Genomic DNA, 23,154 nt, shown 5'->3' with positions numbered 1-23,154 from the left:
GTGGGGCCTGTGTCACAGGCCCCTGCCATGAACAGAAATGAGGAGGAGGAGAAAGATACAGGACATGCTAATGGGAGGAGGGGTCCAGCTATGCCATGAACCAGGACCTGTTTGAGACTCCATTCCAGTCCAGTCAGTCCCAACAGTCAAGCCTGGAGGAGCCCAATGCAGAGGAAGGAGCCACATGTGTAAGAGGAGGTTATTTATCTCTCACTGCAGGTTCCTCAAGATATGTGGTCTCTATCTGTAATCCACTGGGAGTTATGCATGCACACCACACACTCAGAGTTGGAGAATTCTGAAAGTAGTGTCCACTGGTCTGCGGATGGCCCCTCACTCACCCCATGTTTCCAACCAAGGTGATAAAGGAAAGGGCAGAAGGACCACATCTCCAGTTCTTCCTCTACCATGAATCTGACAGACTCGAAGCAGACGGGAAGGAGGATGGGAAGTGGAATACAGGTAGGGACCACACATCTCAAAGAACCTCTGGCTACAGGTAAGTAACTTTCTCTTCTTTTTTTTAAGAGACTGTCTCTATTGTATTCCACTGAGGGTAACTGACAAATAGTGCCTAGGTTGGAGAAGGGTGCGATGAGGAGGATGGAAGGGTTGTGCAGAGAACCGCCGTGCCAAAGGAGGCATCTGATGCTAAGTCCTGCTCCAAGGCATAGAGCGTTACTAAGGTATGCACAGAACTCCATGTGTGTGCTCTACATAGGTCTATGAGGGCATGTCTACATTACCCAAAGGATTGACGGGCAGCGATCGATCCAGTGGGGGTTGACTTATCACGTCTAGTCTGGACGCGATAAATCGATCACTGTGCACTCTCCCGTCGACTCCGGTACTCCACTGAGGCAAGAGGCGCAGGGAGAGTTGATGGGGAAGCGTCAGCTATCGACTGACCGCAGTGAAAACACCGTGGTGAGCATATCTAAGTACGTCGACTTCAGATACGTTGTTCACATAGCTGAAGTTGCATAACTTAGACAGATTCCACCACCCCCCACTGTAGACCTGGCCTGAGAAGCACTTTCTGAAGGGAGGCCATGTTGGTAGCCTGAGCCCATATCTCTCTGGTGGGGAGGAAGGCCCGACAGCTGATAGCAGAGACTGATGAAACCAGAAATCCTCCTGGAGATGGCCTGTCCTTAGTCTCTTGGCTACTGCAATAAACGGTCTAGGGGACCTTTCCTGATGTCAAGGGAATGGAGTTGGTGTTCTTCTGCAGAGGTATGTGGTTTCGGGAAGAAAACAGGAAAGTGAATGGATTACTTCATGCGAAAGTGGGATACCACCTTTGGTAGAAATTTAAGGTGTAGACATAAGGAGACCTTATCCTTGTGGAATATTATGAACGACAGATCTGCTATCATAGCTTCAAGTTCACAGACTCTTCTTACCGAAGTGACAGCAACCGGGAAGGTTGACTTTAATGGAAAGGAGAGATGTGGAAGATGATGCCAGTGGCTCAAAGGGGGGTTTAATTGACACAGAGAGTACCAAATTCAAGTCGCATTGAGGTATGACCGTTTGGAGGGGAGGGAAGATTCTGAGGAGGCCCTTACAAAATCTAGCAGTTAGTGGATGTGTAAAATCAGAGCAACCCCTCACAGGTGGATGGAATGTGCTGAGTGCCATCAGGTGGACTGTCAAAGTGCTATGGGTAAGACCCAATGACTTTAGAGATCGAATGTAATCCAGGATTAGGGGAATTTCTGCCACTTCTGGTAGAACCCCTTTATGTTAGTCCAAGACGAAAAAGTCTCCATTTAGCCTGGTAACATTGTCTAGTGCAGTTCTTCCCATTGTTAGAGAGATGTCTTGTATAGCTGAGGAGCATGTCCATTCTAGAATAGATGTCCATCCAAATACTATGCCCTGAGGTAGAGTGGATGTGGAGTGGGGTGCCAGTGTACTGGGTCAGAAGATGATCAGGGAAGTTCAGGATGGGAACTGGTGGACAGGACCACATGTGAAAGAAACTGGGGAATCAAAATTGTCTGGCCCAGAGGGTGTGTGTGTGTGTGATAAGAATGACCACCTCCCTCTTTTCAGATTTTGTGGCATACTCAAGGAAGGAGCAGCAGTGGAGGGAAAGCATAGTTGAGCTGGTCTGACCAAGGGGGTAGGAGAGCATCACCCAGGGAGTGATAATCAATGGCTCCCCAGGAGCAGTACATGGTGCACTTGCTGTTGGTCTGAGAAGCAAATAGGTCTCTGGTTGGGGTCTGCCATTGTTCAAAGATGTCGTGTAGCACTGTATCGTGAAGTTCCCACTCATCATCAATCCCGAAGTGTCTGCTGAGTGAGTCCACAGGTACATTTTACATCCCTGGATAGGGTGATATGATGTTTGACGTATCAGGTCCAGAAGTTCAACATTTCTGTGCACAGAGTGGAGGATCTCACTCTCCCATGTCTCCCCTTGTTTGTTGATACAGAAAACAGTGCTGGTATTGTCTGACATGATCAGAACCTGGTGAGAGCATGTGAGTTGGACAAAGGATTTGCAAACCTTTTTGTACTGTTCAGAGTTCCATAAGACTGAGATACATCCTGGATACTCAAAGTGTCCATGTACCTTGTATCATAAGGTCATCCATATGGGCTCCCCAGCCCACTAAAGACGCACTGGTGATGATAATTTTGTTTGGGGAGGAGGGAAAAAAGAGAACTCCCACATTACATGTGGGTCAGTCTATCATAGGAGAGACGACAACACCCTGGCTGGAACCGTTAGCCTGAGGTTCAGAGAGTAATGGTTCAGTGAGTACATGACTGGAGCCAAGTCTGAAGGCAGCAAAGGTCACGCAGGTGCACGAAGCCATGTGGACAAGAGACAGACAAGTCGTGCCTAGTACTTGAGGGTTGTTCCTGATGAGATATGACATTCATCTCCTGAAATCTGTCAGGTATGCTTGTGCTGTGGTAGAGTTTATGGTAGTCCCAATGAAGTCCAATGATTGCATGGAGTTGAGGATTGATTTCTCAGTGTTGACGCTGACTCCCAGCGAAGCAAGGAGGTTGAGTGACAGGTTGGCATATAGGCTTCTTAGTGCAATTTGGCAGCCAGGAGCCAGTCGTTGAGGTACAGAAAAACAAGGAGACCATAACACCTGGCGTAAGCTGCTACTATGGAAAATATTTTGGTGAAGACTCTGGTAATGGTAGCTATTCCAAAGCTAAGTACTTGGTGTCACAAATAGTTGGCGCCCTCCGTAAACCTGAGAAAACGTCTGGGCAGGGTAACTGTCTATGTGGAAACAAGCATCCTTCATAACAAGAGCCATGAACACACATCTTTTTCTAGAGATGGAATTATCGCTGCCAACGTAACCATGCAACACTTGAGTTTGTAAATGAAATGACTGAAGTGGCAGAGGTCGAGGATTGGTATCCAACTGCCCTTCTTTTTGGGAATCAGGAAGTTAAGTCGAGAAGAATCCTATTCCTTGATATTCTAGTAGGACACGTTCTATTGTTCTTCACTGTAATAAGGAGTTCACTCCTTGGACGAGAATAGTGTCATGAGAGTGGTCCGAAAGGAGGTGGGGAGGAGGATTTTGGAGAAGTTAGCATTACAACAAAATTAAAGAATACCACTCATTTCTTCAAGATCAAACTTCTTATATCCACAAATGTACCAGTCAGGATGGATAAAAATCAATGATTAAAAAAAAAATTAAAAAAATGTTTTTTATTTAAATCAGATTTTTTGATAAAAATGCTTTTTGAGGAAAAAACCTATCTAAAGATAGTTTTAATTAAGATACATTATAGCTCAAAGATATCTCATTATGGAATAGGGATTATAAATTCTAATTCTATAAAATGAGACAATATATTCATGTCATGTTTAAGAAAAATTTTGTAAATGAGTTCCAATAGTTCATGGATTAGGGACCCAATCTAATGGGGTTCCACAGGCTTCCGTATAGTTTATTTAGGTTAATCTTTCTATCTACCCAATGAGACTCAGTGCTCAGTCTGAAGATACCATCAGAGATGCTTCGTTTTTGCAGTTCTCAAACTGTGGATTTGTGTCTCCAGAGGTAACATGCTTGTTAACAGCAAAAATGTCTTTAAATAAATAAATAAATAAATAAATAATGTACAGAGGCGAAAAATAATAGACCTCAACTCCAGAGTCCCTCTGCAAATTTGTGTACACAGAGTCAATCCCTTACCTCTCTTTAAAAGTGCAAAGTTTCAAAAAGTTAAATGTATAGAAGATTCATTGTTGGGGCCGAATAGATCTGGATCAGGAGAAGAAGTCTGTAGATAAATGTGAGAAGCAAGGGACATATGCTTGTTTTGTTAAAATATTATATGCTTGCTGTTGAAGAAAAAAAATCCAGAATACTTAACGTTGTTGTTTTAGTTAAATAAAACAATTTAAATATCTGTCTGGTGATGTTCTCCTCCTAACACAGCATGGTAAGAAACTCCTCCAAATGTTAAAGATTAACCTGTTGAATTGGAGATAGTTCACCTCCCAGTGACTTCATAAATATCTGCTTCAATTACCTTTGGTAAATGAAATAACCAAACAATCATTCATTTTCTGATATAGCTGTAAAACTAATCTGAAAAGTTTTCAAAATAAATCACTGTTTAAAAACATAGTGTGTACCTTTTAAAAATGAAACCTACATCCATCTCTGAGTTGTGAAGAATATGTATTAAGGTTATAACAACCAACAAGAATGCACTTTTATGTAGAAATCCATGATTAAATTAAGTCTTCCTGACTAGTGATTTAAATCAATTTGATTTAAATCAAATCCACCCTGGTACCAGACATATTCCCGTGTATCATTATAGGGAAACGTAAGTAGTTTGTCACTGGAATCCCAACAAGATACTTTTGATAGAAAATGCATGGGTCCAAGACAGCTTTGAAACATTAATCCGACAGACAAATTGACAACTGCAGCAACTGCAAAGTTCCAAAATAACAAAAAGAATTTTAGGAACCCTTTTAGTAGAGATCAATTGAAATACAGTTTGCAGTATATGCATGTAAATGGCAAACCTACTAGTTCAGGTGAGAATTAATTCAGGGAAGTCCTATGCCTGTGTTATAAAGGAGGTCAGACTACATGATCACAATGGTCTCTTCTGCTTTATCATCTAATTCAAACTTCAGAATTCAAAGTTCTGTCAGATAAGCGGATTATGAAAACCATGGTTTAATGTGAAACTGAATCTGAACCACAAAAATCATGACTAAATTAACTGTTTCAAGCATAGGAAACAGGAAAAACATGTTTAAATTCTAGAAGTCAGACTTTCTAACCAACACCACAAATTCAACTTACAACACTGAGCAATATTAAAAATAGTTTTATCTGACATACCTTTTCTATCTGTTTTCTGAGAAGGGATGGACGATGTGGGTGTAGGCAGTTTTGATAAAGTAGATGCTCCATTAGCATCAAAAGATTTCTTTGGCTGGTGATCAGATTGTAGAGAAAATGGAGTAGGAGGAACAGTGCTTGGGGTAGCAGTTGGATGAACCACTGGTTTGATGGGATGTTGTACTGGAGTAGAACTACTGTGAGTCTCTGCTCTTGGCAGTCTGTAGTCTCTGTCATTGTGTCTGCTTGTCTGAGACAAAATATTCTGAGGGAGTATACTACTGGCATCACTGGAATGTTTGTCTTCCACTGTTGTAGGGTTCACAAAGAACGTTGCAGTAAGAAAAAAAAAGATTAAGTTAGAAACTTCACTAACATTGCAAGGACTATGACTAATTCAGTAGCATACTAATGTTTAAATTTGATTAGGCTTTCATTATTTTTTTTAAAAATGTCAACTGCCAGCACAATAGCTATTTGCAGCTCAGTATTGGCAAACAATCTGATTTTAGTCACTGACAACATTCCCCTTCTCAAACACTATTGGATCTTTGCCGAATTTAGAATTCCAGTAAAGTAATCTTGTTAAGGACAAACTATTTTGTAGTGAGTTTTATAATTTCCAAGGTCATTTTTAAAGATTCCATTAACACACTGACCAAAATGAAATATTTGCATATGCTATATTTAATCTGAGAGACTACATTATGGCAGACCTCTCTGTGCAAAATTTTCACGTTTTCTGAATTTCTCTTCTATACGTCATGTTTGTCTCCTGTTCGATTTTTTTAATACAACCGAATTTTGAATTCTCGTTTTTAAAGGATAAAAAATGGACAAATTCAGCTTCAAGCCATTTTGATTAGCAGCATATAAAACTTAAAACATATATGAACTTCTTAATTTGCATGCTGTCACATAATAGTGACTTTAGTATGTTACATTGGGGATTGACAAGCATGCAGAGTATGGTTCATCCTTCATGATTGCTAGTTTCTCATCTGTCATGCAACCTTACCACTGGCAATGATGCAAACTGACATGAAATTCACAAAAGCAAATATTTATTGCAATTAGGACTGTGAAACGATTTTCAAAAATTATCACAACTAATCGCAGTTTCAGTCGTACTGTTAACAGAATAGCATTTATTTAAATATTTTTGGATGTTATTCTACATTTTCATATATATTGATTTCAATTACAACACAGAATACAAAGTGTACAGTGCTCACTTTACATTATTTTTTATTACAAATATCTGCACTGTAAAAAAGCTAAAAGATTGTATTTTTCAATTCACCTCAAATACTGTAGTGCCATCTCAATGTGAAAGTGCAATTTACAAATGCAGAATTATTATATTTTACATAACTGCATTCAAAAATAAAACAATGTAAAACTTTAGAGCCTACAAGTGCACTCAGTCCTACTTCTTGTTCAGCCAGTCGCTAAGACAAACAAGTTCGTTTACATTTACGGGAGATAATGCTGCCTACCTCCTATTTACAGCGTCACTAGAAACTCAGACCACGCATTCACATGGCACTGTTGTAGCTAGCACTGCAAGGTGTTTACATGCCAGATATGCTAAACATTTGTATGCCCCTTCATGCTTTGACCACCATTCCAGAGGACATGCTTCCATACTAATGATAGGTTCTGCTCCATAATGATCCAAAGCACATTAATTTTCATCATCATGAGTAAGAAGCCATCAACAGAAGGTTGATTTTCTTTTATGGTGGTTTGGGTTCTGTAGTTTCCAAATTGGAGCATTTCTCTTTTAAAGACTTTTGGCAGCATGTTCCACACCTTGTCCCTCTCAGATTTCGGAAGGCACTTCAGATTCTTAATCTTGGGTCGAGTACTGTAGCTATCTTTAGAAAACTCACATGGGTACCTTCTTTGAGTTTTATCAAATCCGTAATGAAAATGTTCTTAAACTGAACAACATATTGTTCAGTTGAACAGTCGTCATCCGAGACTGCCATATCTGCAGTATGCCATAACTGCATACTGCAATATGCAATTTCTGTATCTATTCTTCCTGAAACGTGTATTTTCTTTATATAGTGCAGCACCAGTTAAAACAGAATATATTTTCTCCAGATATTAGTATGCTGCTCACCTGCGACTTATGAAGAAATAGTGATAATAGTTAGGCCCTTTAAAGCCTCTAGTATCTTACGTATTGAAGAAAAAATGCTGTGAGAAGACTATCACAGCAGCTATAGAAAAAGATTGTGTCTTCAAGCTGAAGGACAAATGCTGCACAAATAGTAGCCCACAGTGAGTGATAATTACAAAAAAGGAATACTAACATGGAACAAAGATATAAGTGAATGTTTTAGTTGGATAGGCTTAAAGCTACTCTGAGACATCATCATCGGTGGGCCAGAACATTTGGAGAAGTTGTCTGTAGTTACAATAGATCTTAGGAAAAAAATAAGCTGGGCCACCTCGACTTACTGCCACAAAAAGCACACGCTAGGGAAGAGGGATTTCCTTTTTTAGTTTGGCAAAGACAAGTACTGAGAGGAAGTATGCAATGCACACAAACCAAGAGCATTTAATTATATTAAAAAAATCAACAAATAAAAAACCCCAACGTACTTCCACTTGTGAATCCACTGGCAGCAGTCGCCTGCATCACCTCTCTTCTGTAGTCCCTATCTTTTGGGAAACTGTTAACTGATATTTTGCTTGCTTCCTTTTGTCTCTGCTCTCTGCAAAATATACAAATAAAGTAAAAACTCAAGTACAATGTTTTCTAGATTATATGCTTTTATTTTTTAATCAAAGTATATCTATACCTTTCAAGCCACTCTTTTGGTTTTTCCCATTGTGAAACTTCTGTTCGGCAGTTATAGTAGTATTTTTTGCCAGAAGAGCTGATGTGCTCAGACCAGTCATCCGCAGAATCATAGGACTTTGAAAATATGAACAACAATGTTGGAGAAATGACTACTTGACAGTTTTCAAATAAATTATATAGATTCTACTATATTCAAAGTTGCAAGATGTGTAGACTTTTTCCTTCACATCCACTTTGAAACCACTGTACATAAGGGACAATGTAATGTCCCTCCCCTATCACCTCCCACAACAATACTGCTTTCCAGCTGCTTCAAACAATACACAGCTTCTCCTATCTCATCTTACCAACCCTGACTAAATTATAGCATAAATTGAGATCTGGTGCTACATTCATTGGATCGTTGTAACATCACTACTGTCTACATGAAAGTCTTCAGTATGCTAATGATTTTGGATCTTATACTTCTGCAACTGAAGAACCTCCTCAAAATGTCCAGATGATGTAAATAAAAAAAACTAATGTTTTTTGATATGTTACATTTTAGAAAATAATATTTGGAGGATTATCTCGGTTTTTCCCCATGCCCCAGAACAATTTTTAACACCAACCAGTGTAATCACAGCAATTTTTGGTAACTGAGTGCTTGAAGCATAGGAAGTGGTATGTGCTAGCCAGTAAGCAATAAAACTTAAAACCCCTATTACTGCTTCCCATAAGGTTCCAAAAAAATAAAAAGCCTGCGGAGTTAGGTCAGTCTACTGCTGTGGAACCAAGATACTAGCCAATGATATATTTAGGGAAAGTACTTTTCTCAATTGCTATGTGTCTTTTCGATTAAAACCGTCAAAGGCAAGACAGGTACATCTGGAAACCCAAATGACAATTAGCTATACTGAAACCATCTAACATATAACCTCTGCCAACTGCAATTTGTTCCCGCCATTTTCAGTATATAATCACCACTTAGGTTTAATAATTCAATAAAATATGCAGAACTTCACCCTCCATAATTTAATCAAAAATAGTATATATAAAACTGCCTAAGACATATTTGGACATTGATGACCATTAATACTTACTGCATCTGAAGTTTTACTTGGATTATTGCTTGGATTAGAAGAATGTGAATTTGAGCTATGAAGAGCACTGTGGTTATGTGAATTTTCTTGTGGAGAGTAACTGGTCCCTAAAATACACAAATATAGTTCACCATGAATGTTTCTATACAAATTAAACATACCTGTATTTCAGAGCATGGAAGTATGTCAATGTTTTAATTAAAAGTGCTGTGTATCTTATTTTTATCCTTCCTCACATCCATATACTAAATACACTTCACTATGGATCTCTATTAAGGGAAAGTTTGAAGTTGTTCATGGAATTTTGTATCAATCAGTCTTTGATTTACATATAGCATATATGATGCAGCTATGGGAAAATATCCTCCACATTCTACCAATAATATAACTATATATATATATATATATTTTTTAAATCTATTTGTAAGATTCAATTCATGTATCTGAGTAGTTCAATCCAGGTTTCTCCAGAAGAGATTCAACTATCAAACCACTAGAATTTAGAGAGTTGAAAGCAGAATTACTGAAGCTCCAGCTAAGAGAGGCCACAAAAGCAAGAGTTATCAACAGATTAAATTTGGACTGAATAACATTTTCCCATCCATTTTGATATAACAATAAGGTTATTTTAGACATTTGTCAAATATAAGGAAGAGGAAAACTACAATTTAGTGGAGTGATATGTTTCAAAGTCATAAATACAGTGGAGAATCTAAGTCACACTGCAATACTCACAATACAAGTATACTTTATAGTATTTAATAAGATTCTAAAGTATTTGACTATAAAACCGGTGTTCAATCCTGGAAGACATAATGAAGTTCTACCCTAAAAGGACTAACAGCAGCATTGTGAGATTCCATGTTTAAATTTTAAAAAATTTGCTTAGTTTACAAGTTTAAAAAAAAATAGGTTTCCTAATTTCCATCCCTACAAACTCAGCCTGAAATCTGAAAATAAAGTAGTATTATTTCCTGACTGTACCTCCTAAGTAAATGATTATGGCTGTACAAGGCTAAGAGAGGGTAGAAAATGGTTCAATTCTTTTGCCCTAGTTAATAATTTTTTTATGATATACAAACCACAACAGACTCCAGATCAGACTGTTTTTTCTGCAGGACCAATGTGAGCCAAAAAAAAGTAGTAAAAAATCATCACAAACACATTATTTCTACAATGCCTAAAAGTGTATTTGGATATTAAATGAACACATACATGTAACAGATTTGTTCATTAAAAAGGCTCATTTTACATACAAGTGATAAGTCAAAGACTTATTAGTTTTAGACACTAAATTTTAGTTTCTTCACAGAATTGTAAAAGATAGTGAAATTATCTAATAAATTATTTAATTCCATCCCCTTGTCAAAGCAGGAATGTTTCCTGACCTATAGTATTACAGTGACAGCAAGTCTCTCCATAATTATGTTCAAAACCACCTTTCCCTCAGAAGAATGGTTTTAACCACCCTCCTCATTTGCCAAAACTATATATGTCTGAAGTTTTACATATATGATCTTGTGCCAAGGTAGACTAATAAGTTTGAGTCAAATCAAAGAAGGCTTTTTGGAGATAAGCAGCATACTTCCTGAAAAAAATAATCTTCCTAACTTTGTCTCATTGTTTCTCTAAGAACACATCTACACTGCAGCTGATGGTGTGATTTGCAGCTCATGTAGACACTGCCACATCCTAACCACTATTTTTAGCAAGCTAGTTAAATTAAGGATAGCATACTTAGGTCTACACAAACAAAGTCACACCCACAGCTACAGATACCCTAAGAGCTTGGTCTGGAAGATTCAAATTCAGTTTCCTTCACTTGGTCTTGAGGTAGACTAGGGCCTTTGCACTATTTCCATGAAGTTGATGGATAGAGTTCAGAAATGAATGCAAGCTTGACCATGTCTGCATGTGACCCTACAGAATTATCACTGGTTCAAGCCTAGCAAAGCATCCAAGTTCTGTACAGACTGAGGCTGAATTTCAGATTGGCCCTGATTACCATGTCACAGGCTCTAAGATGTAGGCTTAGACTTCTGGCCTCCCTCCTTAGGTCCTATCTGAACTGCCAAGCCATTCAACTCCGGAAACCCAATGTGCAACAATTTCACTACAGATTTTTCACCTTTAATTCATGACACCATTGTGTTAATTGATTCCTTATCTTCTGTGTTACCACAACAAATACACAAGACTTCTGAAAACGCTGGTTATCTGCATCACGGAACATTTAAAACAGGCTGCAGTTACAATGTGTTGTTGCAGTCTTCTTACAATAAAATTTATCTATTTTTAAGGCAGATGGACAAGGTGGATGGTGCAGAATTAAGATATTTTGGGTGACATGTCGTAACATACATTTTATGGAGTATAAACCTGATTTCTATGCATCCGATGAAGTGAGCTGTAGCTCACGAAAGCTTATTCTCTAATAAATTTGTTAGTCTCTAAGGTGCCACAAGTACTCCTGTTCTTTTCACGGATACAGACTAACACAGCTGCTATTCTGAAACCTGACTTTCTAATGTTGGTTTTTTAAATTGCAAAATTTTTCATGTTTCTCCCTGCAACTAGAGCCTACCTCCAACAACATTTTAATTTGGGAATGCTTTAAAAAAAAATTGTATTTGTCACAAATGTCAGTTAAATTTAAAAAGGTTTTCTTCTTAAATGCCAGTCCTGTAAAGTGAAACTGAGTTAATTCCTTCTTGTGCAGTGTCCCACACCAAAAGGTAGTGAATGTTGGGATCTTTGAAGCAGCATTCTGAATGGGGCAAGACTACGTTTGTCAAGGCCAGAGACAAGAATGTAACAATAGTCAAGATGCAGGATGATGAGGGCTTGAACAAAAATTTTAGCCGTGTGGAAGGCAGGCAGAGAGTAGGGAAATACAGTCGCATCCTATTTTGTCTGTTCTCTTTTTGAAAAATAAGGAGATCACATGTTGAGCGCAGTGGAGAAAGGAAGGAGAGAAAGTTTAAGGAGGGAGCCAAATTTGATGAAAAGGCAGTTCGGATTGCAGGTACAGGATCTGGTTAGACTGGAAAAAGTAAAGGTGATTAGCTAGGAAAATGACAGAACGGAAGGAAGAGAGAATAAGTCTATAGTGGAGGAAGTCAACATAGCCATGGGATTTCTGCTAGAGAACGGCAGAAGAGGAAACAGATGTTGGGTGAGCCAGGGATAGAAGCTGGTAGAGCAGATTTTGCAATGGAAGAGAGGGACAAAGAAGTCAAGGGTGGAAGAGTGTAGAATAGAGATGACCAGATCAAAGGAAGAAAGGATGAGAGCAGAAGAGAAGTCATGAACACTGATGGGCTACGAGTCATGGAAGCACCAAGTGGCGAAGTCAGAGGGAGGGTGCAAGTGGGCGATGTTGAAAGAGACCAGGTGGTGGTCAGAGAGAGATCACATATCAAAGGAGAGATGAGGAGGAGAGTAGTGCTTAGTGAAGACCATGTTCAGTGAATGGCCATTCTGGAGTGTTGAACCAGGTCAAAATAAATGCAAGGGTGAGGAGAGAGGCAGCTACAGAGCTGGATGGGTCACCAACACAATAGTTGAAGTACCAAGGATAAGTGTAGAACAACGAGAGGAAATGAGAGCCAGTTGAAATCACAGAGGAAGGAAGACAGGGAGAAGCCGGGCAGAGGGTAGATGAGGGGGGAGAATAGTTTGATGCAGTGCAGTTCAAATGACAAGAGCTGGAAACGGAGTGAGAACGTGTTGGAAGCAGCAGGAATGGCATAAGAGAAGCCTGACACCCCCGTTATGGTCCCCATTAGGGTCTCTACTTCATCGTAGGACTGGAAACAGGCTGACGTCAGGAACTGGCTCCCATCCTGCAAGTGATACTCTGGGGGACAGTAGCCACCTGAAAAGAAACTAGAAGTCCTTGGAGTTAATGTCCAGGTTTCCAGGGAAGAAGAGAATTGGGCAAAAAAATACAGGAGAGCAGAGGGAAAAACTGACCGGGCAGCTAGGCAGCTCTGCAAGGGAGAAAGAAACTAGCCATCCAGTCAGCAAGCGCAAAAGGGATGACCAGGCAATGAGAAGCAAATGTAGGAGAACAGACCAGACTGAGGGGGAAATTAAATGAACAAAAAAGAGACAAGGTTAAAAAAATACTTATTGCATTGCATTAATTAGACTATTAAATATATCTTCCTACTACCCTATTTCCCTATAAGCAATTGCGGTAGTTGTCACAGGGGTGCCTGACTCATCGTGCATTCAGAGAGGAGTAGTCCAAGACACTGAATTTTGAGACACCTACACTAAAGAAAGCAGATATAACTCAGCACACACAGAGAACAGATGATGTTAGAAGGTGACAATCACTTTTCAGAGAAGACCTGTCCTTACAACTAAACATAAAAATAGACTAAGAAAAAAAATAGGTGTCAATTTCTGTCCTGTAAAATGCATCTAGATTTTTACCTTTTTTCACTATATGAATGGGGTTAGGGCCACCAAGGTCTTCACTATCTAGATTTGAGTTCTCTAGCACATTCAGCTCTTTCAAAAGAAATATTTTTTCTCCCCTTCCCCTCATTTCATTCTGAATGACCTGCAGTAATATGAAGTCAGTACGTATCTAGTTATCCACCAAGACTTTCCCACTGACTCCACCGGGGACACAAGCTGCAACCATCTACACACATAACACTGTTTTTTCTACTCTGTTCTGTCATACTTGCAGCCCAGGACATTAACACTAGTCACTTAGTGGCCAACATCCATTGACCATCAATTATACTTCAACAAGAACTCTGTGCACCTAATAGAAAGTTTTAGCTTTAAAGTTTGCTCACAGACCAGCATTGCAATAAAAACAGTGTTAACACTGAAGAACATTCTGAAGACTGGAATGCCACACTTGCAGCTTCACTTAAAAATCAGCAGGTCCAGTTCTGCTATAGTGAGAAAAATCTCTTAAAGCACAGCAGCTTTATGTTTACCAGGCTAAGAGTGCAATCATGGACATATGCCTACTATTACACATCAGTACCCAGAACAATCTTCCAAGAAAGAGCTGTTATTTGTGTCCAAGCACTAACAAGTTAGAAAGATGAGATGTACTTGTGAGTATACACAATTCTTTTGTACAGCATTCTTTGCAAGCATGAATGCTGTAAAGCTTCCCACCACCCTGAACACTAAAAAAATTGCTCCCATTTTGTATTTACACTTTAAACGTTTTAAGAATAAGACCTTATGTTTCTTGAAGACTGAAAAATTCTATTTATCTAGTTCCACTATATTTTTTTTCCTCCTCCCCCTTTTCATATTTGATACAGTCACATAAAACAAGTAAGCATTCCGTTACTTCCTGTTACTTATTTTGACTCAATACTGTGATAGTAGCAAAGCTTTTATCACAGGCATAGCTATCAACACATTAAGACTGAATGCTCCTTTCTTTGCATTTCTCCACCTATTTGAAGAAAGTCTTAAATCACTCATGAATACTAAATCTCGATCTCTCCCACAGAGTTACTGCACATGATATATTGCGATCCACACCTGAAAACTATGTAAAGGTCCTTGCAAATGGAACACTTACCAAACTGAATATTGCAAGCACTCTATATTACGGAGCAGGAGGCCCTTGATGAGGGTAGACTAGTTTAAATCAAAAATTTAAATCACCAATTTTAATCATGATTTAAACCAGCTTCTGGCAATTTAGGCCTTAACATAGATTTCCATAATTTAAAAGAGGTTTCTTTTAAAAAATAAAAATGTGTTTAGTTTAAATAAAGCCTCTAAGTTAAATAAAACAAGCCAATTCAATTTGAAAAAAAAATCAAATAAAAAAAATTTTAATGAATTTTTGTCTACGCTGACCTTGCTGAACCATGGTTAAGGTTGAAGGGAGCTTCGTTAAGAAAAGATTTTCAAAGTGCTCTAAAAATCCCCATGCATAATGACCTGAAAATTGCTATGCCCACAGAGAAACATAGTAGAGTTTGTGGTGCAAATTCAAGAGAGACTCCGCTGAAACCACTATTACTTGAAGCCCAAGAAATGAGAGTTCAATAAAGACACAGTGGAATTCTTTGGATACATTGTTCCACCTGAGGCACCCACCACCCTACACAAGTCCCTGGTGGCAATATCCGGCTGTTCCACACAAGGACGTATATGGGTGCAGTGACTCCTGCGGTTCGCTAATTTCTACAGCAATTTAGTCATTTGATCCAAGGGGTCCCAAGATAGTGCCCCCCACAAAATGACCTGCTTTTAAAATTTTCAGGTTCTTGTATCTTTTTTCCGCACAATTAAGGAAAAACTGAATGAACGCTTTTATTGTACATAATTCTACATCTGTAAAGTTCAACTTTCATGATAAAGAGATTGCACTACAATAGTTGTAGTAGGTGAACTGAAAAATAGTATTGTTTTTTATTGTGCAAATATTGAATAAAAAATAAATATAAAGTGAACACTGTACGCTTTGCATTCTGTGTTGTAATAAACATAAGAATGTCCATACTGGGCCAGACCAAAGGTCCATCCAGCCCAGTATCCTGTCTGCCAACAGTGGCCAATGCCAGGTGCCCCAGAGGGAGTGAACAGAACAGGTAATGATTAAGTGATCTCTCTCCAGCCATCCATCTCCACTCTCTGACAAACAGAGGCTAGGGACACCATTGCTTAACCATCCTGGCTAATAGCCATTAATGGACTTAACCTCCATGAATTTATCTATTTCTCTTTTAAACCTTGTTATAGTCCTAGCCTTCACAACTTCCTCATGCAAGGAGTTCCACAGGTTGACTGTGTGCTGTGTGAAGAAGAACTTCCATTTATTTGTTTTAAACCTGCTGCCCATTAATTTCATTTGGTGGCCCCTAGTTCTTAGAATCATAGAATCATAGAATATCAGGGTTGGAAGGGACCCCGGAAGGTCATCTAGTCCAACCCCCTGCTCGAAGCAGGACCAATTCCCAGTTAAATCATCCCAGCGAGGGCTTTGTCAAGCCTGACCTTAAAAACCTCTAAGGAAGGAGATTCTACCACCTCCCTAGGTAACGCATTCCAGTGTTTCACCACCCTCTTAGTGAAAAAGTTTTTCCTAATATCCAATCTAAACCTCCCCCACTGCAACTTGAGACCATTACTCCTCGTTCTGTCATCTGCTACCATTGAGAACAGTCTAGAGCCATCCTCTTTGGAACCCCCTTTCAGGTAGTTGAAAGCAGCTATCAAATCCCCCCTCATTCTTCTCTTCTGCAGGCTAAACAATCCCAGCTCCCTCAGCCTCTCCTCATAAGTCACGTGTTCTAGACCCCTAATCATTTTTGTTGCCCTTCGCTGGACTCTCTCCAATTTATCCACATCCTTCTTGTAGTGTGGGGCCCAAAACTGGACACAGTACTCCAGATGAGGCCTCACCAATGTCGAATAGAGGGGAACGATCACGTCCCTCGATCTGCTCGCTATGCCCCTACTTATACATCCCAAAATGCCATTGGCCTTCTTGGCAACAAGGGCACACTGCTGACTCATATCCAGCTTCTCGTCCACTGTCACCCCTAGGTCCTTTTCCGCAGAACTGCTGCCTAGCCATTCGGTCCCTAGTCTGTAGCGGTGCATTGGATTCTTCCGTCCTAAGTGCAGGACCCTGCACTTATCCTTATTGAACCTCATCAGATTTCTTTTGGCCCAATCCTCCAATTTGTCTAGGTCCTTCTGTATCCTATCCCTCCCCTCCAGCGTATCTACCACTCCTCCCAGTTTAGTATCATCCGCAAATTTGCTGAGAGTGCAATCCACACCATCCTCCAGATCATTTATGAAGATATTGAACAAAACCGGCCCCAGGACCGACCCTTGGGGCACTCCACTTGATACCGGCTGCCAACTAGACATGGAGCCATTGATCACTACCCGTTGAGCCCGACAATCTAGCCAGCTTTCTACCCACCTTACAGTGCATTCATCCAGCCCATACTTCCTTAACTTGCTGACAAGAATACTGTGGGAGACCGTGTCAAAAGCTTTGCTAAAGTCAAGAAACAATACATCCACTGCTTTCCCTTCATCCACAGAAGCAGTAATCTCATCATAAAAGGCGATTAGATTAGTCAGGCATGACCTTCCCTTGGTGAATCCACGCTGGCTATTCCTGATCACTTTCCTCTCATGCAAGTACTTCAAGATTGATTCTTTGAGGACCTGCTCCATGATTTTTCCAGGGACTGAGGTGAGGCTGACTGGCCTGTAGTTCCCAGGATCCTCCTTCTTCCCTTTTTTAAAGATTGGCACTACATTAGCCTTTTTCCAGTCATCCGGGACTTCCCCGGTTCGCCACGAGTTTTCAAAGATAATGGCCAATGGCTCTGCAATCACAGCCGCCAATTCCTTCAGCACTCTCGGATGCAACTCGTCCGGCCCCATGGACTTGTGCACGTCCAGCTTTTCTAAATAGTCCCTAACCACCTCTATCTCCACAGAGGGCTGGCCATCTCTTCCCCATTTTGTGATGCCCAGCGCAGCAGTCTGGGAGCTGACCTTGTTAGTGAAAACAGAGGCAAAAAAAGCATTGAGTACATTAGCTTTTTCCACATCCTCTGTCACTAGGTTGCCTCCCTCATTCAGTAAGGGGCCCACACTTTCCTTGGCTTTCTTCTTGTTGCCAACATACCTGAAAAAACCCTTCTTGTTACTCTTGACATCTCTCGCTAGCTGCAGCTCCAGGTGCGATTTGGCCCTCCTGATTTCATTCCTACATGCCCGAGCAATATTTTTATACTCTTCCCTGGTCATATGTCCAACCTTCCACTTCTTGTAAGCTTCTTTTTTATGTTTAAGATCCGCTAGGATTTCACCATTAAGCCAAGCTGGTCGCCTGCCATATTTACTATTCTTTCGACTCATTGGGATGGTTTGTCCCTGTAACCTCAACAGGGATTCTTATATTATGGGAACAAGTAAATAACTTTTCCTTATTCACTTTCTCCAAACCACTCATGATTTTATATATCTCTATCATATTCCTCCTTAGTCTCCTCTTTTTCAAGCTGAAAAGTCCTAGCCTCTTTACTCTCTCCTAATATGGGACCCATTCCAAACCCCTAATCATTTTAGTTGTCCTTCTCTGAACTTTTTCTAATGCCAGCATATCTTTTTTTTGAGATGAGATGACCACATCTGTACACAGTATTCAAGAAGTGGGCATACCATGGATTTATATAAGGGCAATAAGATATTCTCCATCTTATTCTCTATCCATTTTTTAATGATTCCTAACATCCTGTTTGCTTTTTTGACTGCCGCTGCACACTGGATGTCTTCAGAGAACTATCCATGACGACTCCAAGATCTCTTTCCTGATTAGTTGTAGCTAAATTAGCCCCCATCATATTGTATGCACAGTTGGGATTATTTTTTCCAATGTGCATTACTTTACATTTATCCACATTAAATAGAAATCAATATATTTGAAAATGTAGAAAACATCCAAAAATATTTAAATAAATGGTATTCTGTTATTGTTTAATTGCGCAATTAATTGCAATTAATTTTTTTAATCACTTGACAGCCCTAGTATTTTTAGTAAAAGTCATGGACAGGTCATGGGACGTAAACAAAAATTCACAGCCTGTGACCTGTCCATGACTTTTACTAAAAATACCCGCCATGACTAAAACTTGGGCGGGGGAGCCTCGGGTGCTCAGAGGGGAGAGGAGGTCCGGGGGTGCCATGGATGCTGGGGAAGGTGCCTGGGTCCCTGCTTGTGGGGGGGGGGGAAGAGGAGGCTGCAGCACATGGCCCCGGACTCCACTGTTGATATGGGGGGGGGGGCACGTGGAGAACAAGGGTTGGCGGGCTGGCAGGGGCTTCCTACTCAGCTCCGCATCCCTGCAACTCCTAGGCAGTGGAGGCATGGGCGAGGGAGGGGCTCTGCTGCTCCCGCCACAAGCGCCAGCTGCTGCAGCTCCCGCAGCTCCCGTTGGCCAGGAACCACAGCCAATGGGAGCTGCAGGTGCGGGGCCTGTGGACATGGGCTGCATGGAGACACACCCTCCCCCTCCCGCCTAGAAGCTGCAGGGAGGCCATGCCAGTGGGAGCGAGGAAGCCCCCCACCATGAGGTAAATGCCCCCGCATCCACACTCCCCAACAAGCTGCCCCTAGCCCTGTGCCCCCTCCCACACACCCAAACTGCTGCTGCTGGCCCAGGGGCTGCCCGGCTCAGGCAGCTCCTGAGCCAGCACCAGCCGCTGCAGAAGTAACAGAGATCACGGAAAGTCACGGAATCCGTGACCTCCATGACAGAATAGTCTTGTATCATAATTAACGCCGAGAGTCTATTTCTTCCACAGGATACCTGCCTCATTCAGTTCACAGGACAGAAACTACCTAGAAAATGAGGCAGCTGCTCAATATTTGTATCACCATTCTGTTTAGATTGCCTGCATAATTTACTGGTTTCAGAGTAGCAGCCGTGTTAGTCTGTATTCGCAAAAAGAAAAGCAGTACTTGTGGCACCTTAGACACTAACAAATTTATTTGAGCATAAGCTTTCGTGAGCTATAGCTCACTTCATCGGATTCGTTCAGTGGAAAATACAGTGGGGAGATTTATATACGTAGAGAACATGAAACAATGGGTGTTACCATACACACTGTAACGAGAGTGATCGCTTAAGATGAGATATTACCAGCAGGAGAGCGGGAGGGGGAACCTTTTGTAGTGATAATCAAGGTGGGCCATTTCCAGCAGTTGACACGAACATCTGAGGAACAGTGGGGAGGTGGGGAAATAGTTTTACTTTGTGTCATGACACATCCACTCCCAGTCTCTATTCAATCCTAAGTTAATTGTATCCAGTTTGCAAATTAATTCCAATTCAGCAGTCTCTCGTTGGAGTCTGTTTCTGAAGTTTTTTTGTTGAAGAATTGCCACTTTTAGTTCTGTAATCGAGTGACCAGAGAGATTGAAGTGTTCTCCCACTGGTTTTTGAATGTTATAATTCTTGACGTCTGATTTGTGTCCATTTATTCTTTTACGTAGAGACTGTCCAGTTTGACCAGCGTACATGGCAGAGGGGCATTGCTGGCACATGATGGCATATATCACATTGGTAGATGTGCAGGTGAACGAGCCTCTGATAGTGTGGCTGATGTGATTAGGCCCTATGATGGTGTCCCCTGAATCGATATGTGGACACAGTTGGCAACGGGCTTTGTTGCAAGGATAGGTTCCTGGGTTAGTGGTTCTGTTGAAATTTTCTTCTGTAGACAAGCCCTCACTAACAAAATGCTTCATTAGTTGTGCATTAATGTTGTTTTAGAAGTGCTCCAAACCTTTCCTATACACTGATCCCTAAACCTTAACTTTATCCCCTTACCCAAGATGGCATCACTGCCCTAAGGAGGCCCTCGGGGAAATTACAGCATGCCTCCTTAACACATGGAACATGGTGGGGAAGGTGAAAAAGAACAGTGTTGTGAAAAGCAAAGAGAGGTAATATTTTTGGAAATAAAGGATGTCTAATGCTGCAGACACAGGCCTCCTGAAATGCCTGCATCAGCTCTAGCAAGCTGCTGCAAATTCTTCCCAGATTAAAACTGCTGCATGTAAGAGTATAAATAGAAACAAGAATTTGGAGTTGTGGTCTACACAGAAATGGCAAGTTTTTTTACGGCAGGGTAAGGTTATGTCATATTCCTGGGCCTTAATGTCATCTTTCCCAGGGCAGACCTAAAATTTTGTGGGAAGTGATGAGACACATGACCTTCACTCTGCATTGTCTGGCTTTAGTTTATGCCTTCTTTGCCCTAAAGGGACAGGAGGAAGGAAATATAGTGTTGCGGTGTGGCAGGAATTACCTTAACTCTGCATTTCCTATTTAACCTTTGCATTTTTTTTGAGTGTTCCCTGATTTTTGGAGGTTGTAATGTTCAAGTGCCAACTTCCATGTTCTAGAAGGGTATAAGGCACAATGATAAGCAACCTGGACTCATGTTTAACAAAGATTTATATTAGCCAGTCACACTTTAGCCCATGAAATAAACAAAGGCTGAACGTTCTTAGCTGCTTTCCAGTAAAGGGAAGTATATTCCATAACCAAAGCTGAACTTCTTGCCCTTCCCTTTCATCTTCCAAATAGAAGATCAATTTTTATTCTTGTTTTTAATTTATTTTCCTTTGCTATACCTCTAATACCAACAAAGGAAAATATGCAACATATCCAGATACAATGTTTTTTCCCCCTCTACCTGGCTTGAACAGAGGCTAGTCATTTGTTCCTTCAAAACTCTCCCCCTCTCCAACATCCCAGCCAGCTTAATCTTAAATGAATAAGTGGACAGTCTTTTACTTCCTACATCTTCATAGATTGTCACTAGGATATGAAAATGATAGTTCAAATGCCACAGCAGAAACATTAGGCAACAAGCTTATTGTAAATTAAAATGATCTTCAAAACTGACATGTACCATTATGCACTACAAATGTTTAGTAGTGAAGTCCTACTCCCCCTCCCTGCTTTTGAACATGTGTTCAATGAAGTAACTCATTTTATCCATACAACCACACCATAAATGTGTAAGTCTCCACCCACTTCAAGATTTTTGGGAAGCCAAACTAGTGAAAATTCTATGGAAATACTATGAAACAACTTTTTAAAAGATGAAGCAATGACACTTCAATTAAGGTTAACATAGCTGACAACTAAGTGCTTCCATTAGTTACTCCAGGCTCAAATAAAGGAAGTCAACACCTCAAGCTAATTTATATGCTATGAACTAAAGTAATAGGTCTTGCTAATAGCTTGTATTTTCACCTAATATGGAACTGATTTGTTAATTGATTGAGACAACTGAAGAAAGCTCAGTTTCTATTCAAGCATAGTGACTCCAAACTCTCTGACACACAGTATTTATTAATGAGATAAGTTTAATAGCTCATGACCTTTCATGGGGATAATTATCTTGCTGCAATCAAAATAACTAAATTGGCATTTATCTACACCTTTTGTTATTTCTATCCAAGCAGCTGTTTGGATACTATTTCAAAATAAAGTATGAATGAAAGCCAATAAGTTATTTTGGTTCAAGTTTGGGAGTAGATGAGCCGCACTGGAAAAACAGATATAACTGGCAAATGAATACTCCAAATCTCCACAGTATTTTAATGTAAGAAATATCTATTAGCGCCATATCTAGACAAGGGGAAAAAAACAACCTGTCCTGCAGGCCTGGTCTGCACTCTACAGTTAGCTCGACAAAAGGCAGCATAGGTCAACCTCGTTGTGCATGTGTCTACACTTAAATTTGGCTGCCACTGACATAAATACCCTCTTCTGTCGCCTTAATAATACCACCACCTCCCTGAGAGGCATAGAGCCACAGTCAATGTACTTCGGTTGATGCACTGTAAATGTAACCGCTGCATTAATTCTGTCAAACCTAACTTTCCTCCAGCAGCTGTCCCACACTGAGCACTCTGTTCACCAGTGCCCTCCAGTGCCCAGGAGTCATGGAGCTTGGAAGTCTCCCCCCTCCCCCTAAAGCCCTGCGAATTTTTGAAATTCACTTCCTGATTCCCCAGCTTAGCAAGCACACCTACCAACTCTCCACTGTTGAGTGCAACTTGCCCAGCACCAAAGGTGCTCCTACCTGAGGCAAACAAGGGACCTGTGAAGAGAAGAGGCTGTACGGGCACTACTCTGAACCAGCCATGGAAACGTTGACATCTACAAGCAGATTGCCCAAAGAATGCAGCAGGAGGAGTATGACAGTGACCAGCAGCAGTGCCGCGTGAAAGCCAAGGAGCTTCGGCAGGCATATCAGAAGGCCATAGAAGCCAGTGGTCAATTTGGTGCCAAGCTGCAGACCTGCTGCTTTTACAAAGAATTGCCTGCCACACTCG

General features: G+C 40.7%; 1 protein-coding gene across 2 annotated transcripts in view; it reads right to left on the bottom strand.

The window, feature by feature from the left end:
- WAC (WW domain containing adaptor with coiled-coil) overlaps positions 1 to 23,154 on the bottom strand; it is a 114,325-nt gene that overhangs the window by 44,482 nt on the left and 46,689 nt on the right. For both annotated transcript variants that reach the window (XM_077808265.1, XM_077808264.1), the window contains exons 4-7: positions 9,267 to 9,373; positions 8,183 to 8,298; positions 7,983 to 8,095; positions 5,367 to 5,675 (exon numbers count right to left, since the gene is read on the bottom strand). In XM_077808265.1, the coding sequence (XP_077664391.1) occupies positions 5,367 to 5,675; positions 7,983 to 8,095; positions 8,183 to 8,298; positions 9,267 to 9,373 (645 nt within the window). The remainder of the gene's footprint in view (positions 1 to 5,366; positions 5,676 to 7,982; positions 8,096 to 8,182; positions 8,299 to 9,266; positions 9,374 to 23,154) is intronic.

Source organism: Eretmochelys imbricata, chromosome 2, assembly GCF_965152235.1.
Source record: "Eretmochelys imbricata isolate rEreImb1 chromosome 2, rEreImb1.hap1, whole genome shotgun sequence".
Lineage (NCBI taxonomy): Eukaryota > Metazoa > Chordata > Testudines > Cheloniidae > Eretmochelys > Eretmochelys imbricata.
This window is presented reverse-complemented; position numbering and strand designations above follow the sequence as displayed.